Raw genomic sequence first — 17,954 nt, 5'->3', positions numbered from 1 at the left:
TTTGGACCATTTTCTCAATAATGCCCTTGTAAACATACCCATTTCTTTTTCTCTAGGATCTAGGATCACCTGTTTCATTAAATAGTCATATCTTTTTAGTCTCCTTAAATCAGGAAGAGTTTTTCATTTTTTCTCTTTGTCGTTCATGACCTTGACATTTTTGAGAAGTACAGGCAAGCTGCTTTGTAGAGTGTTCTTCAGTTTGGATTATCTGATGTTTTCTCATGTTTGAATTAATGTTATACACTTTCTTCCTTTGACAAGAACAGCACGTGATACTGTGTTCTTCCTAGTTCTTTCTAAGGAAGCAGATGGTGTCTGTTTGAACCATCACTTTGGATGCTGCCTTTCATTACTTAGTTAAGATGGTGTCTGCAAGATGTCTCTACATTAAAGTCCACTCACTGTGTTTTGTACTTTTGTACTCCATAATACATAATTATATTAATAAGTAATTAATGTGTTTTATGGGCAGCTACTTTGAGACTATGCAAATATTCTTTTCCTCAACAAATTTTCACCTACTAGTTTCTTTCTGTTTTTTTTTTTTTTAAAGATTTTATTTATTTTTTTGACAGAGAGAAATCACAAGTAGGCAGCGAGGCAGGCAGAGACAGAGGAGGAAGCAGGCTCCCTGCTGAGCAGAGAGCCTGATGCAGGGCCCTATCCTAGGACCCTGGGATCATGACCTGAGCCAAAGGCAGAGGCTTTAAACTCCTGAGCCACCCAGGCACCCCTATCATGGCATTTTAATTCCATTATCTCTTCCACACGATTAATGGGCATTCTATTGAAAGGTGGAGCTTTTCATTCACCTCCATTGATTTATTTATGTTAGTATGAACTCTGGAATGACTCTTTATGCAATCTGTAGCCATAGTCATTTATTTGAGGTTCAAATTGTCCCACATTTGGCCAGTCGAATACCTTCAAGGTGGCTCTCATTTATTTATAGAATGTCAGTTATATTGGGATTATTTTTGCCATCCTATTTTATTTTAAAAAATTTACTATATTGTCTTTTTAGCTTGCTCTAATCTCCCTAATGATGAATTTCCTAATCCATTCTTTGCTGAACTCATCCTGCTATTTGTCTCATATATTTTACTCTTTATTTCAACATTTTTTATATGTTATTTTCCCTAAATTTTTAAATAAATATTTATTGTTGTTTCATATTACTATTGTCTTTTCTTATCTCCTTAACAATATGTTTTCATGTTTATTCTAAGTTATTGGCCCCTCTGTTCTGGCTGGTTCTTTAGTTGTTTCTTTGCTTCTCTTTCACAGTGGTCATATCCTTAGGTGTATTGTTATTTTGTCTTGTGAGATCACATTGCCCTAAAGGTAACAATTACTCTGGAAATGAGTGTTAATTAAGGGCCAAGGCCAGGCCTTCATTTCTGTCTACCTCAGTGAGTTTGAGGAGGAAAGAATTAGGACTTGTACCACTTTTAACTCTTAAGAAAAAATAGCATCATGAAGAGGTGAAGGCTATAGGTTGTAATATTGCCAGTCTTGGGGATTTTGGAAGTAGAGGGTAGGATCTGGGCAGTGGTACCCATTTTCAATTATTCTTCACCTTGTTCAGGCTTTTTAGATGACGCCTTTTGCTCTACCATTGATTTGGGTGCTGAAGGAACAAGCCATGACTTCCCCAGGGTTAACAAGTCTGAGACAAGAAGAAAATTAAAAAAGATTTTCCCCAGTGGACCTCCTCACTGCCTTCCAGACCATTTCCAGTGCATGCTGCACTTACCCATTTCCTGCCCAACCCTGCACCAAGATAATCATTTTTCTCTCCAGGGCTTCTTGCGTTTTGTTGATGGTTCTGGGAACCCATATTTCCCCACTTATGTCTATGGTTTCATCAGGATTGACATTTGGCAGGGAGCCAGCAGCAGCCCCTGCTGGTTTGTACTCAGATGAAAAAGTTGCAAAAATTTGTTTCATATAGTCTAATGGCTATAATTTCTATTTTACAACTTCAAATTTTCAATGCAGATTGTACATGCATCTCCTAGGTATATCTTTAGGATTTTATTCTTTAAAAAAATATTGAAGTCATTCATCTCTCTATAAGTTATTTTTGTGGGTGGTGTAAGATTGGGATGGGGAAATTTCTTTTTCTTTTCTGGGATGGGGAAACTTCTGTTTATTTTTCCAGAAAGATAGTCTGCTATGTCATTCTCAATAAATAACCCATCCTTTTACTTAAGAATTGAACTACAGTATTTGTCAATACAATAAGGTCTTTTACATGGTAGGTTTTATTTCTGGATTCCCTATTAATTTTACTGATCAGTTTGGCTATTTCAGTACCAATACCATAACGAATAGATTAAAGAGGATTTGTTATTAAGGTCTTGAACCACTAGTGGCGCAACTGTAGTTACTTTCAGGACTCATTCTGTCACAAAAAATGAGACACATATCCAGAGTCACAAATGATGGCTATGGCTCCCTATCTTAATTGGAAATATTTGTTGAATCACTTTTTGTGTGTGCCAAAATATAGAGGGTAAAATTTGCCAAAAATTAGCATTCAGTGTAGGGGCTGTCTGGTTTGGTTGGTTTATTAAATAAGTAAATCATATTTTTTCCTATTTTTTTGTAAATACCACACCGTTTTTTAAATTTATTTTAAAAGGCTACATGTGGTTACGGACATTGGGGAGGGTATGTGCTTTGGTGAGTGCTGTGAAGTTTACAGCACTTTGGTGAGTGCTGTAAACCTGGTGATTCACAGACCTGTACCCCTGGGGATAAAAATATATGTTTATAAAAAATTAAAATATTAAAAATAAAAAGGCTACATAACTGGTGGTTGCTGCTTAAGGAAAGCAAATGGCATCTTAGTCTTCCTTACGAGGCTTCCACTTGGATCTTGGTTCAGTTTCTTCAGCAGATAATGCCAGGGGGAAACAATTTGGTGGTGGTTTCAGATGTAGTCTTCAGACTTGAGATCAGGTCTTCCTTTCATTCCTGGGAAAGAAGGTACATTATTCCTCACCAATACTTCCCATTGTGCCCAAGAAAAAATAACAAGACTTTCTGCGGATTGTTAAATGTTAGCTTTCACCAGAGTTTCATTTGAATTTTTGTTGAATTCAGCATTTCAAAGACATTGCTTAAAATTTAAAAGCAAATTGTATAGGGGAAAAATAGAAACCACTAAATGAGATTATTTTAATATGCATAGCTATATTCATTGCTTCTTTTTTTCCCCCCATCTGGTCCAGCCCCACCACTGATCCAAGAATTAGGTCTCTCTCTGCATGACTTAACTCAAAACAACTAGGATTGCAATTTTGCCCCAGTGTATTAGAAAGGAAATGCTGTGATTTATGTCTCACAATAAAACCACATATCTATATGCATTGCATCTTCTTTACCCTGCTTCCCCACCACGAGCCGAAGGATTAGGTCTCTCTATGTATGATTTAACCCAGGACAGCTCTGGTGGTAAGATCTGTAATTTTGCATAAATGTATTGAAAGGGAAACCTTGTGATTTGTCTTTAAATATATAATGGACACTATGCAGCTGGGTCAGCATTCTGATATTTCTTGGAGAGAAATCATAGCAGTGTTTGGGTTTATCAAGCATCGTTGACAGTGATTGTTTCCATATGGCTTCCTGAGAATGTAAAGCTTAGGCAGGGCCACTGCTTACATCATACAAAAATAAGCCAAAAACACCCTTTATGCACTCAGTGTAAGTGTTTTCTCATTATATTCATTTCAGTAATTTGAGAACATTTACCACCAGCATCTTCCTGGGCACATTACAGTATGACCATTGTAAAAGCCACTTTCTCCAAAAATAAAAGGAAGGAAAACATTTCTTCTACCAGATGTAAAATTTGAATTATTTTCAAAAGAAAAAAATATTTATGCCCAAAGGTGATACTTTGCCTCTTTAATCAGCAACTATTCATGGAGTATGTCCTGGCTCCCAAGTGTACTTCATAGTGTGAATCTAACAATGTCCAGGGCGAAAAAGAGACCCTGGTTAATTAACTACCCAAATAAACCTTTGATTTCAGTTTGTAGGGATGTTCAGTTTGCAGGGAGAGTTGGTGACCCCTAATAATATACAGTAGTGTAAGGAGACCCTCTCTAGGATGTCTCCCTTTGCTACTCCTGTACCAAAAGAAAAGAAGGGATGTCTTGAGCAAGATCATACAATACATGGCTTAAAGGTTCCAGAGGCTTTTTTGGTCAGGACTGGAATGCTTCTTTGGGATGATGTGATCAGAACACTGTTTCTGAAAGTGTGGTCCATAGGCCACCTACATCCCTATCCCTGGGATACCTGTTAAATGTCAAGATTTGTAGACCAAGCCTGCTGGAACCAAAGGGAGCTATATCGGGAGTCTGCATTTTAAACAAGCTTCCAAAGTTCTTCTACACTCCATAATTTGGTCACTTTTGCACTGATTTAGAGCCCATGTTTATTAAATCTTCAAATGACCTTTGTCACTTTTGTCTCTGAATCATTTCTGGGATGACTTCAGAGGGTCAGAAATTTAGAAATACCAAATAGACAACCTAATTCCACAGGAAATTGAAATACTCATAGTGTAGAAAAGTGGAAAGAGGACTGAACTGGAAATCCATACTTGTGTTTGAATTGAACAATAACACATGTTGTTATATATGGTCATGAAAAGTAATTTCTTTTTTCCATTCTGCTTGCTTGTTCATAAAATGATCAGCATTTTCCAAACTTTGGCCAATGTGCTACCACCTTCAAAATAGTACCACCTATAATATTAGAAATATTTTTCTTTTAATAGTTACTTAAGGTTCATTTTCTAAAAAGCTTTATCCTATTGCCACAAATGGAAAACAATCATCACTTACTATAATTAGAAAATCATAACTATAAAATATAGAACAATTAAAGAATTTTAAAAGTCTATCCCTGAAGCTCTAAAACAATTGTACCTAGTGTTAATGATATTGGCATACTTTGGGAAACAATAAATTAAATACTATTTAAGACTAGTTTCTGCTTTATAAATCTACATGTTTATTAGATGATCATGCAAATGATTATTTCATTACTTCTGGGATAAAAGAAGTCCAAATTTGTAAAGCAACCTCTGAAAAATCAACCATAGGTGACTATCGGACAAAAATTCTATAATAAAAGCTGAGAAAAAATTATCTTTTTTCCTCAAAAGAAATGGCCCTTAATGTTACTCAAGTATTTAATTAAATGATTATATCAGGTACATAGTATTTAAGCAAGAATATTACATTTGCTAATTCCATCTGTTTCTTTTTTCAAATCATTAAAACTATAACGGAGTTATAAAAAATATTACACTTTAAGCAGAAATGAAATTCCAAATCTGTTCATGGTATACTTATAGTACATCATTTTTTCTCAACTTTATTGAGATATAATTGACATATAACATTGTATAAATTTAAGATATTTGATGTTTTGATTTCATGCATTTATATTTTGTAATATGATTACTACAGTACTATTAACTAACACTTTTATAATGTCACATAATTACTGTTTCTTTTTGTGGTGAGAATATTTTTTTAAAAATTTTTTATTTTTTATAAACATATATTTTTATCCCCAGGGGTACAGGTCTGTGAATCGCCAGGTTTACACACTTCACAGCACTCTTTGTGGTGAGAATATTTAAGATAGAATCTCCCAGCAAATTTCACGTATACAGTATAGTATTATTATCTCTAACATACAGTGTTTGTCTTTCTTTTCTGACTTATTTCACTTAGCATAATGCCCTCAAGGTCCCTTCATGCTGTTGTAAATGGCAGTATTTCCTTCTTTCTCAAGGCTAAATAATATTCTGTTGTATATATACAAATAATACAGATATATATATAGCATATATGTAGATATATAGTATGTAAATGCAATAGAGTATTATCTGTATTATTGTTTTTATACATTACTATATATTATGTGTGTGTGTATATCTATATATCTATATCTATATCTATATCTATATCTATATCTACATAAAATCATCTTTATCTGTTCATCCACTGATGGACTTATGTTGTTTCCATATCTTGGCTATTATAAATAATGCTGCAATAGACATGGGGGTGGAGATGTATCTTTGATATCCTGCTTTTATTTTCTTTGCATATATAGCCATAAGTGGAATTATTGAACCATATGGTATTTTTATTTTTAATTTTTTGAGAAACCTCCACACTGTTTTCCATAGTGGCTGCACCAGTTTGCATTTCCACCAACAGTGCACAAGGGGTCCCTTTTTTCCATGTCCTTGCAACACTTATCTCTTGTCTTTGGGTGATAGCTATTCTAAGATGTGAGCTTATATCTCATTGTGGTTTGATTGCATTTCCCTGATAATTAATTATGAGCATCTATTCATGGACCTGTCAATCATTTTCATATGTCTTCTCTAGAAAAATGTCTATTTAGTTCCTCTGCTCATTTTTCAAATGGATTGGTGGTAGTGGTGGTTATTGAGTTCTCTGAGTTCTTTATATATTTTGGATATGAACCCCTTATATGAATCACAGCACCTAGATACACCAAGAAGATACTAAAAGCTCTGAAACAAGAGATAGACAATAATATAATAACAGTAGGGGACTTCAGTATCCTACTTCTAGCAGTGCATAGGCCATCTAGATAGAAAATCAAATCAATTATATTCAAGTTATAGCTGTCCCACAGTCCTTGGATGTTCTGGTCTATTTTTTTTTTCTTTTCAGTTTTAGAAATTTCTACTTTCACATCCTCAAGTTCAGATATTCTTTCCTCATCTGGGTCTACTTCACTTATGAGCCCATCAAAGTTATTCTTCATTTCTGTTGAGTTTTTTTGATCTCTAACATTTCTTTTTGATTATTTCTTAGAATTTCCACCTCCCTGATTATACTACCCATGTGTTATTGTGTGTTGTCTGTTTTTCTATTAAATATCTTAATGTATTAATCACAGTTTTTTTTGTTTGTTTGTTTTTGTTTTTTTTTAGAATTACTGGTCTGGTAATTCCAACATGCCTACCATATCTGACTCTGGTTCTGAGATTTACTCAGTCTCTTCAAGCTCTGTTTTTTTTTTTTTTTAATCTTTTAGTAAGCCTTATAATTTTTTGTTGAAAGGTGGACATGATATATGAGGTAAAAGGATTGGTGATAAATAGTCCTTTAATAAGGTAGTGATAAGATGTGATTGGGGAAGGGAAGTACTCTGTAATCCTATGTTTAAGTTTCAGTCTTTTGGTGAGTCTGTGCTTCTGGACCATGAACTTCAATGCTTCTCAATTTGTTCCCCTCTTTAGGTGGCTCAGGATGGCTAAAGAAGTCTAGAATTGTGTATTTTATATCTTTTAGGTAGGTTAAGCTCTGATATAGTCTGATAAGTTTTTTCTCTTAGACTTGTCCATATTGAGCCTTCAGCAGTTTACCAATTATAATTCAGGTCTTCCTACCCTAGCACTGGTTCCTACTGAAGTTTCTATTCTGGTATGTTGTGATTCTCTGTTTGCCTTCTGTCTGTGCAATTTTCAGGGCAGTGATTTCCCCTATAACCTCACTTATCTGACAGAGCTAAGAAGAGTTGTTAATTTTTCAGTGTGTTCAGCATTTTTACTTGCTGTGAGGATGGAGCAAGGACTGGAAACTGGAAACTATCAGAGTATTTTAAATTGGTGAATGGACTGATTCTGGGAAAGAGTGGGAAAAATTGGGAAAGCTTTTGAGGCTAAAATTTGGTATGTGCATAGATAAAATGTGTTACCCAGTGAAGGCAGGGAAAGAAATGAGGTCCTGCCTGGCACAAAAATTGAGACCTTTTTTTGGATAAGATCCTGAGGATGGAATTTGATTTCATTGAGGATGTAAAATAGAGAATTCCAAGAAACAACTACCTTAGTTCCCCTCATTAATGCCACAAACATTTAGGTACTGGAGAGACACAAATGAAAATATCTCTGCCTAAAGAGTTCACAATATATTAGAGACTGTTGGTTGCCTACCTGGCTTCTGGACTTATGGCCTTCCTTTTTTTCTTCAAGGCACCATGCTGCCTTCCATATCAGAGTCCTTACTCAGTCTTAATTTCGCTGGCATGCTCTCCCTGCCTGCTTCCCCTTCCTCTAGACAAGTCTCTCCTATCTAGCACACACACTGGTGATTGCCCACATGCGATCTAACCTTCATGTTCAGCTCAACTTTTTGGTTATTCACTCCTTCTCCACTCAACCTTGTGTACTAGAGATAGAAACCACCTCCTCAGCCCAAGGGCAGGTCCTGGCTTATTTAAGTTTGTCATGGAAATCCCATTTCCTTCTACCAGTAGTTAGTTTAGGAGAGTGTATTTGACCTAACTCTGATTGAGATGGCATGAGGAGAAGCCTATCAGAGGGGTTCTGGGAAAGTGTTTTATGCTTCAAAGAGGGAGACATAAGAAAAGTCTGTTTCTTTCTTTCTCTTCCTGCAGTTGTGTCTGAATGTGAGACCTGGAACTTCAGTAGCCCTTTTGCCAGCTTTACCAGAGGATGAAGCACACACTTGAAGTAAGATAGAGCCAAGATAGCTACACAGAGGTGGGAATGGAGATATACAGTATAGGGAAGTTTGTGGACTTCATGTTTTGTGAGGTAAAAATTTCTGTACTGGGGCACCTGTGTGGCTCAAATGGTGAAACATCTGACTCTTGATTTCAGCTCAGGTCAGGACTCAGGGTTGTAAGATTGAGCCCTGTGTTGTGTTCTGAGCTCAGTGGGTAGTCTGCCTGAGATTCTCTCTATCCCTCTGTCCCTTCCCCCACTCGCTCTCTCTCTCTAAATAAATAAATAAAATAAAATCTTTTAAAAAAATTTCCTTATTCTTAGGTTTAGAGTTTCTGCTAATTGAGGCAAAGCATCATCATTGTATATCATTCTTCATCAAACAGCTCAAAAGCTGCTTCCTCAGGGAAGACTTTCCTCAGGCCCACTTTCTTTTTATTAGTCCTATCCTCTTATTCTATGCTCCTGTAGCTTCTTGGGCTTTCCATCCATAGCATTTGCCATCATTCAAAATTATTAATTTCTAATGATCATTAGAAATTAATGATCATTAATTTCTAATGATCATTAATTTCTAATGATCATTTGATCAATGCCTGATATTCCCACTAGACCACTAGCTCTAAGAGAGCCCTTACGTCTGCCTTGCTCACCATGGTATTACCAGTGCACCAAACAGTGTCTGGTACACAGTACATCATGCTCAAAAATATTGCTAGAATGAATGGATAGATATACAAACATGTATGTAAGGCTCAATGGAAGCCAGAGGAGTGGGGTACTTAAGCCATACTAGAAAAATTAGGAAGGGTCTCACAGGGGAGGTGAAACTTAAACTGAATTTTGAAGGAGGAAGGAGAACTTTCTAGGCTTAAAAGATAGTAAGGAAGAGTATTCCAGGCAGCTGTGCAGAGACAGAAAGGTATGTTCCAAGCCATTAAGTCCAACCAAATCATATTTTCATTGCAAGATATTTCAGTTCAAATGTGTCCTCAAAATGATATTTAACACAAAGGGGTACTTTTGTTTATAAAATGTTTCCTATTTCCCAGTTTAAATTCCTGAACAGTGAAATTACGCTCAGTGACACTTAGTTTCTCCATGGAATTCCTTTTTTTGTATAAATTCCCTGTACCAGTATTCACTTACTCACCTTTTAGTGGTTGGCTAGAGGGAGAAATAGAGACCAGTGAAGATACTCTGTGACATGTCATTCTCGTGACCTGTGGAGTTATTCCGAATCACCAGCCAACCAGCTAATATTCTCCAAGTCAAATCAGAGCAATGGAACAGACAGTAAGAATCCATGCTGCCAAATATGGGTAAATTCCATTCCAAGTTACCTCAGATCTATTATGAGTTTGGGGGAAAGTCAAATCTTTAGACCATTATATCCAGGAAACCCAATCATCTTTAGTCGACACCAGCTGCCGTAGCCCATAATATGTCATGTCCTATATAACACTTTAGAAATTGTTGAAACTGCATCCAATCTTTCTATCCCTCCTTTCCAGGGCAGAAATAATTCCCGACAGAGAAGGAAACAGCCAGGCCATGGGGTGCTGGCTTGGAATGCTGTCTTCTAACAACAAAATACAATATGTAAGAGGTCTAGCTGAGTTTGAATATAAGCCACTGCAGATTCTTTATGTTCAAAGTGTAACTGATTCCACAAACTAGGCCAATATCATTAGCTTATCATCCTACCATGAGGCTTGTGACCTTGGTCACAATCACTAAATGTCTCCAGGAAAACAAGTGATGATTTCATCCACCATCTATATACTTTCCAAATGGAGCACTCCATTCCACGTGTCTGTCCTGAGCTCTGTGTGTGCCTATACATCCAGCTGCCAAGTGGACTAACTCGGGGGCAATTCAAATTCAGTCTGTTCAAAAGTGGATTTGTTTTCTTGCCCACAAGCTTGTTTCTGTTGTTGTGGTTTCTCTCCTTGTACTTGGAATCACTGTTAATGTATCTTTCCCAAGTAGAAACCCAGGAGACATCTTAAACATCTTCCTCCTTCTTTATATAGGTCTTCTAGATTTGGCTTCTAAATATCTCTCCTCTCCTTTGCCATCATCCAAGCATTCTCATTCAATCCTTCCTAATTTCTCATCCAACTTCTTGCAGTAAGTAGATTCAATCTCACAAGTGGACTTATGGCCTCTAGTCTTGCTCATTTACAATTCTGTCCACAACATAGCCAAATGCATCTTTAAATAATGGGTATCTGGTCAAGGCACTTTAATGCTTAAAAACTTTTAAATGGCTCCTCATTGCTTTCAAGATAAAAATATCAGCTCTTTAGTGCAACATACATTTCAACATTTCTTTTCTTTTTTTTTAAGATTTTATTTATTTATTTATTTATTTATTTGACAGACAGAGATCACAAGTAGGCAGAGAGGGAAGGCAAGAGAGAGAGGAGGAGGCAGGCTCACCGCTGAGCAGAGAACCCGATGTGGGGCTTGATCCCAGGACCCTGGGATCATGACCTGAGCTGAAGGCAGAGGCTTTAACCCACTGAGCCACCCAGGTGCCCACATTTCAACATTTCATGACTTGGCCCCATCTCTGTCTCCATCTTCATATATCTCTTTTATCCTAATCTATCCTCTTCCTCTACAACCTCTGTTATTATAACTAATAATAGTTAACATCCGTTGAGTATTTACTTTCACCTAGAAACGATACTAAATGCTTTTACATCAGTATTTTTCAGACTTTTCTGATGAGGTATATTACCTGAAATCTTTGATAAAAATACAGTTCCTGGTCCTTATCCTAGACCCACTGAATTATAATTCTTAGGGAATGAGACTAGGAAGTTGTATTAAAACATGCACATTTCGGCATCTGGGTGGCTCAGTGGGTTAAGCCACTGCCTTCAGCTTGGGTCATGATCTCAGGGTCCTGGGATTTAGCCCCGCATCGGGCTCTCTGCTCAGCATGGAGGCTGCTTCCCCCCCCCCACCCCATGCTTGCTTCTCTGCCTACTTGTGATTTCTCTCTCTGTCAAATAAATAAATAAATAAATACAATCTTAAAAATATGCACATTCACAGAACTAGAACAAATTCTTAAATTTGTATGGAATCACAAAAGATCCTGAAGAGCCAAAGCAATCTTGAAAAGCAAAGCAAAACTGGAGGCATCACAGTTCCAGTCTTCACGTTATGTTATAAAGCTGTAGTAATCAAAACAGTATGGTACTGGTGTAAAAATAGACACATAGATCAATGGAAAAGCATAGAAAGGCCAGATAAGAACCTACAAGTATATGGTCAATTAATCTTTGACAAAGCAAGAAAGAATATGCAATGGGAAAAAGTCTCTTCAACAAATGGAGTTGGGAAAACTGGTCAGCAACATGCAGAAAAAAAAAAAAAAACGAAACTGGACCACTTTCTTACACCATACACAAAAATAAATTCATAATATGGGGCGCCTGGGTGGCTCAGTGGGTTACGCCGCTGCCTTCGGCTCAGGTCATGATCTCAGGGTCCTGGGATCGAGAGCCCCGCATCGGGCTCTCTGCTCAGCGGGGAGCCTGCTTCCTCCTCTCTCTCTCTCTGCCTACTTGTGATCTCTCTCTGTCAAATAAATAAATAAAATCTTAAAAAAAATAAATTCATAATAGATTAAAGATCAAAATGTAAGACCTGGAATCATAAAAATCGTAGAAGAGAACACAGGCAGTATTTTTTTTTTGACATCAGCCATAGCAACTTCTTTCTAAATATATCTCCTGAGGCAAGAGAAACAAAAGCAAAAATAAATGATTTGGATTTCATTAAAATAGAACCTTCTACACAGAGAAGGAAACAGTCAACAAAACTAAAAGCCAGCCTATGGAATGGGAGAAGATATTTACAAATGACATACCTGATAAAGAACTAGTTCCCAGAACCTATGAAGAACTTCTAAAACTCAACACCCAAAAGCCAAATAATCCAATTAAAAGATGTGCAGAATATATGAATAGACGTTTTTTTCAAAGAAGATATCCAGATGGCCAACAGACACATGAAAAGATGCTCAACATCACTCATTATCAGGGAAATGCAAATCAACACTACAATGAGAGATCTCTTCACACTTGTCAGAATGGCTAAAATTAATAACACAAGAGATAACAGGTGTTGACAAGGATGTGGAGAAAAAGGAGCTTTCATACACTATTGGTGGGAACATAAAGTTGTACAGCCACTGTGAAAAACAGTATGGAGTTTCCTTAAAAAGTTGAAAATAGAATTACGTATGATCCAACAATCATCCTAGTGGGTATTTACCCAAAGAATACAAAAACACTAATTTGAAGGGATACATGCTCCCCTCTGTTTATAGCAGCATCATTTACATATGGAATCTGTCCAAGTATACAAAGAAGATGTGATGTGATGTGTGTGTGTGTGTGTGTGTGTGTATGGAATTTTATTCAGCCATAAAAAGTAAAATATGGCCATTTACAATGACATAGAAGGAGCTAGAGCATATAATGCTAAGTGAAATAAGTCAGTCAGAGAAAGACAAATACCATATGATTACACTCATATGTGGAATTTAAGAAAACAAATGAGAAAGGTAAAAAGAGAGACAAATCAAGAAACAGACTCTTAATTATAGAGAACAAACTAATGGTATGTTAACTGGAATTAAAACAAAAACTTAAAAAGCCAAAAAAAGATGTGTGTGCATGCACATAAACTTAACTTAAAAAACTTAAAAACAACACACACACACACACACACACACACACACACATCAACATCTGACTCATCATTTGAGACGTTTGGGAAAACATTGCTTTACATGAATTTTCATTTAATGCTTATAAAAATTTAATGAGATAAGAACTGTTACTAGTCTCACTTATAGATAGAAAAACTGAGGCCTCAGGGGAGATGATTATATGTCCAAGCACACAGTTAACTGTCATCATTAGAGTTTGAACCTAGGCATCCAGTCCCAGAGTTTACACCACTGCTATTCCATGGTTTTTCACTTTAACACATGCACTCTCAGTTCTCTGTGCCTCATCTGCCCTTCGACTTGGACAGTCACGTTCCCTTCTTTGCCTGAAAAACTACGACTGACATCCATTCAACTGAGACTGAAGCTTTGATCAATCTTCCTAGTCTGGCTTCGTTGTGCTCCTGTGAACCAGATCATCATCTATATCCTTATCTGTTCCCCTACCAGACTATAAGCAGGCACATCTCAAGTCCTTCTATGTCCTTAGTCTAGCAGAGTGCATGACATATACCAGCTATATGATACATATCTGCTGAATGAAGGAAATTATAGTAAGTCACTTTAGCCTGGCAAGTGCCTAGGGTTTAGATGCTGTAAATGGATAGAGCTAGGTCACTCTGGAAAATTATTTTTAGGTATTGGATGCTGCCTGTTAGAATCAAGCCATGCCTCTATTGAAATCACCTGTTCCATAAGAGTGCCTTATGGGAGATGGGATTGAGAACCCAACCCATTCCTTTCAAAGACATTAATCATGCATGATATATTACCATAACCTTGATCAAGACCAGATTATAGGAAAGGACAATGAAGGCCCAGAAAAAGGCAGTGTTGTCAGGGAAAGTGGAGTCTGAACTGGTGATGTGGACTCAATATCAGAGTTTAGAGAATCAGAGGGGTGTGCTGGCACCTCTGATCGTAGCACCTGTGATCTAGCCTCCCAGTGCCATGGACACCCAGTGGGGTGCGAAGTAGAAGTAACACATGAACAGAAGTAGAGTTTTTCAGTTGGTCTTATGGCAACAGGTAGAGCTCTGCAGTGGTCATAGTCATTAACACTTTAAAAATAAGAGGACTTGTTAGGTCCCCACAAGTATTGACTAAAAATCTATGTATTACCAGGATTTCAGCAAATGGTAATTTGCTCCCAGCAGGGGTAGCAAGGGGAGTGGGCTCAACAGGAGCAGGACTTCCATGGCTGACAGTGACATCTGTGTTCCACCATTGGAGATAAGGAGTGGCCATAGAGTAAGGCAAGATCAGCAGGTGAAGCTGTCCCGAGGTTAGTAGTTATTGTGTCTGTGTATGGAGGGTTACATGCACCTTGCTTGTGTGTTCTTAGTTGAAGGAAAGGTTTTTAGTTTTTAGCTGAAGGCAAGGAATGAGAACTGATTCACAGACAGGTATAAGCTATTCTGGCAATCCTTAGAGTGTTTACTTAAAGCAAGAGAAATTTAGGGAGACTAGGTTTTTTTCTTAATTTGACATGTTTGGGTTTGGTGTCATAATTTAGCTGTTAAAGTAAATGTTGAGATCACATGTTGTTGAGTTCTGAAAATTTGGATAATAAGTATCTATAATAAAAGTGAATAAAACAGGTCTTTGAAAATACAAAGCCTTTTTCCAATCATGCCAAGGACAGTCACATGCAGTCATGAAAACTGAGACTCTACAGACAACAGAGCAGAAACATGTTTTATGTGAGACAAGTTTTATTTGAAACACAAGCTTTATTTGAAACAAAATCTTTTTTAAAAAAGGGTTTATTTGAAAAAGTTTTATTTGATACAACTATTTGTAGGCATTCTGGAGACTCATATATAGGCAAAAGAAATTAGATCCTACATACAATAGAGCAGAAGAAATGCTTTGTATATAGAAAGAACACTGCTAAAACATCTAAAAAGTTGGCATTATATATGATTACAAAGAAAAGAAAACCCGTCCAAGAAAGGTGACATGTTCAATGTGAAAGAAATTAATATGGAAATGACATGGATCATGGTCTGTGAAGACAACCTTGTCATGTCTTATAGTTGGAATCTTACTGAAATTATAGACGGGAGATTCAGTTTCTGTTCTGGATACTCTGCCTTAAGATACGAAGCCTTGACATGACCACATCCCAGTCGGCGTAAGCTCCTTCTAGATGGCGGGATATCTCAGTTCCCGCTTCGTAGCTACGTCGGCCATGAAGTAAACGCCAGTTATCAAAAGTAATCACATCACCTGGACAAAAGATTTTTTTCAACGTGAACAATCATGAGTTTAAATTATTTATGAAGCTAGAGAATGTAAAATGTAAGATAGCATTGCTACTTTGTTCACATCAAGCAACAGTGTGCACAGACCTGTACTCCACGGGCTAATAATACAGTATATGTTTATCAAAAAAATTTAAAAAAATATAAAAAAAAGAAAAAAGAAGCTGTGTTTCTTTGTCTCATTTTTTGGTTTGTTTCAAGTTTTTATCTAAATTCTAGTTCATTAACATATAGTGTAATATTAGTTGCAGGAGTGGAATCTAGTGATTCATCACTTACATAGGGCTCACCACAACAATTGTCCTCCCTTGATAACCATCACCCATTTAGCCCAACACCCACCCACCTCCTTCCATCAGCCCCCAGTTTGTTCTCTATAGTTAAGAGTCTGTTTTATGGTTTGCTTCCTCCCCTTTCTTTCTCCCCTCTATATTCATCTGTTTTGTTTCTTAAATTCCGCAGGTGAGTGAAATCATATGGTATTTGTCTTTCTCTGACTGAAAACTGTACATTTATTTTTTCACAGAAATCAGACCATTGGACGCAAACTGCTTTAGACCTTTTGACTTTTAAACTATAGGCATCTGTATACATTTTTATAATTTCTACTTAAAATATTATCTTTGTGTAAAACTTTGAATTGTTCTTCCTGGTCATTATTTTGCTCTTACTTAGAAATATTTATTTCCAATTAAGCAGCTTCAGATAATTATAAGGATAGTGACTTGGTTTGTCTTATATGTTCCTAATATTTTGTGTACATTATTTCTAAGCCTCGTAAAAGTCCTGAAAAGAGTGTTAGCTCATCTTTTCGTGTGAGAAAAGAGAGGCTCCAGGAAGCTGAGGGATTTACCTGAAGCTACACTACCATTACATAGTGAAGTTTAGATTCCAACTTCTATTTTTTGTTATTTTTCTTTCCTGGTATTTCAATTTTAAATGTTACTGCTCTTAAAGTCAGCCTGTGGTGACTGCATATCAGTGGATTTATAAAGATTTCTAGTATCACTTTATCATGCCAAAGATCAATTCAAAAAATAATCAGAAGTTAAGAATATCTTTCACTTGGCCACATCAGTAATAGAGAGAAATTCTGCTTTTTACTATAGATAGGGAAAGCCTCAAGTTTGAAGTCACTTCACTGAGTAGAGATGGTCTAGAACAAATGCAATGCTTTCTGTTCCTGTATTTCAAGTAGCTGGACTACTTCAAATACTGCTTTATTTCAGGTAGTACTGTCTCTTCCAGATCAGATAAGCTAAATGAGTAAACATGACCCATGTACTTCATGAGTGAGAATCATGGGGATAAATTTACTTGTTTACTGGGATAGAAGAATTAAGTAGAATCTGCAGTTCATATTGTCTGGTTATCAGGGCAGAAAGTATAAGTCATCAGCCTTGACCTCAGACATGAGATTTCATTTGGTTTGTAGCTTGTCTTTCACATATTTCTTCTTTAGGTTGGAGGTTATTGAATTTTGGTGTGCTTAAAGGTTACCTAGGAGTTTGCTAAGAATGAATATTTTTATTCTGGAGAGGCAACAGAGCAGGGGCGGGGGCTGCTCACAAAATTCTGTGTTTCACATGCCGTATTTGAGAAAAACTGCTCGAGATCTTGCTCTACACGGTTAAACTTGAAGAACATCCAGTTGTTTAAGAAAATGTGTTTCCACTGACCTGGATTCATCTTGAAAGTAAACTTGGATTCTTTACAGTTCATGAGGTCAACAAACTCCTTCAGAGCAGCATAGAAAGGCTGAACTCTTTCGACGGGTGCATCAAATACCGTGTCTCTGGTTGCATTATTGAAGTTGATGCGAACCACTTGGCCTTTATCATCTAATCTGTTTTTTTAAAGAGAAAAAAAGTTAAAAAGCCATAAGGTACTTATTTACATTTCTGAGGGTCAATTTGTCTTGGAAGATGTGTCTGAAATACAGTATTAAAGAATCCAAAAACATGTACAAAAGGTAGTAAGGCTATCTATGGGATGATATATTCATTTGTTCTTTATTCATTTAGCAGTTTTTAAAAGGTTTCCAATTCAGTATAGTTAACATACAGTGTTATATTAAGCTTCACGTGTATAATATAGGGATATAGCAATTCTATCCATCATCCAGTGCTCATCAAGAAAAGTGTGCTTTTACTGGGTATAGTGCATAAACAATGAATTCTGGTACACTGAGAAGAAATAAAAAAAAATTAAAATAAAAAAAAAAAAAGAAAAGTGAGCTTTCAATCCCCTTTACTCTTTCCCCAATTTCTCCACCCCCTTCCCCTCTGGCAACCATCAGTTTGTTCTCTGTAGCTAAAAGTTTGTTTCTTTGTTTGTCTCTCTTTCTCTCTCTTTTTCTTTGTCTTGATTCTTAAATTCTACA

The 17,954-nt window shown here is 36.6% G+C and overlaps 1 protein-coding gene and 1 long non-coding RNA gene across 3 annotated transcripts in view; one reads left to right on the top strand and one right to left on the bottom strand.

The window, feature by feature from the left end:
• LOC116598331 overlaps positions 1-17,954 on the top strand; it is a 217,074-nt gene that overhangs the window by 142,526 nt on the left and 56,594 nt on the right. The window contains exon 7 of the long non-coding RNA XR_004289038.1: positions 8,479-8,584. This is a non-coding gene — a long non-coding RNA (uncharacterized LOC116598331). The remainder of the gene's footprint in view (positions 1-8,478; positions 8,585-17,954) is intronic.
• BBOX1 (gamma-butyrobetaine hydroxylase 1) overlaps positions 15,013-17,954 on the bottom strand; it is a 60,552-nt gene continuing 57,610 nt past the window's right edge. For both annotated transcript variants that reach the window (XM_032356992.1, XM_032356991.1), the window contains exons 7-8: positions 17,251-17,417; positions 15,013-15,536 (exon numbers count right to left, since the gene is read on the bottom strand). In XM_032356992.1, the coding sequence (XP_032212883.1) occupies positions 15,376-15,536; positions 17,251-17,417 (328 nt within the window). In that variant the 3' untranslated portion in view covers positions 15,013-15,375. The remainder of the gene's footprint in view (positions 15,537-17,250; positions 17,418-17,954) is intronic.

The sequence above is a fragment of the Mustela erminea genome, chromosome 9 (genome assembly GCF_009829155.1).
Source record: "Mustela erminea isolate mMusErm1 chromosome 9, mMusErm1.Pri, whole genome shotgun sequence".
NCBI lineage: Eukaryota > Metazoa > Chordata > Mammalia > Carnivora > Mustelidae > Mustela > Mustela erminea.
Note: the sequence above shows the minus strand (reverse complement) of the source record. Positions and strands in the feature narration are given on the sequence as shown.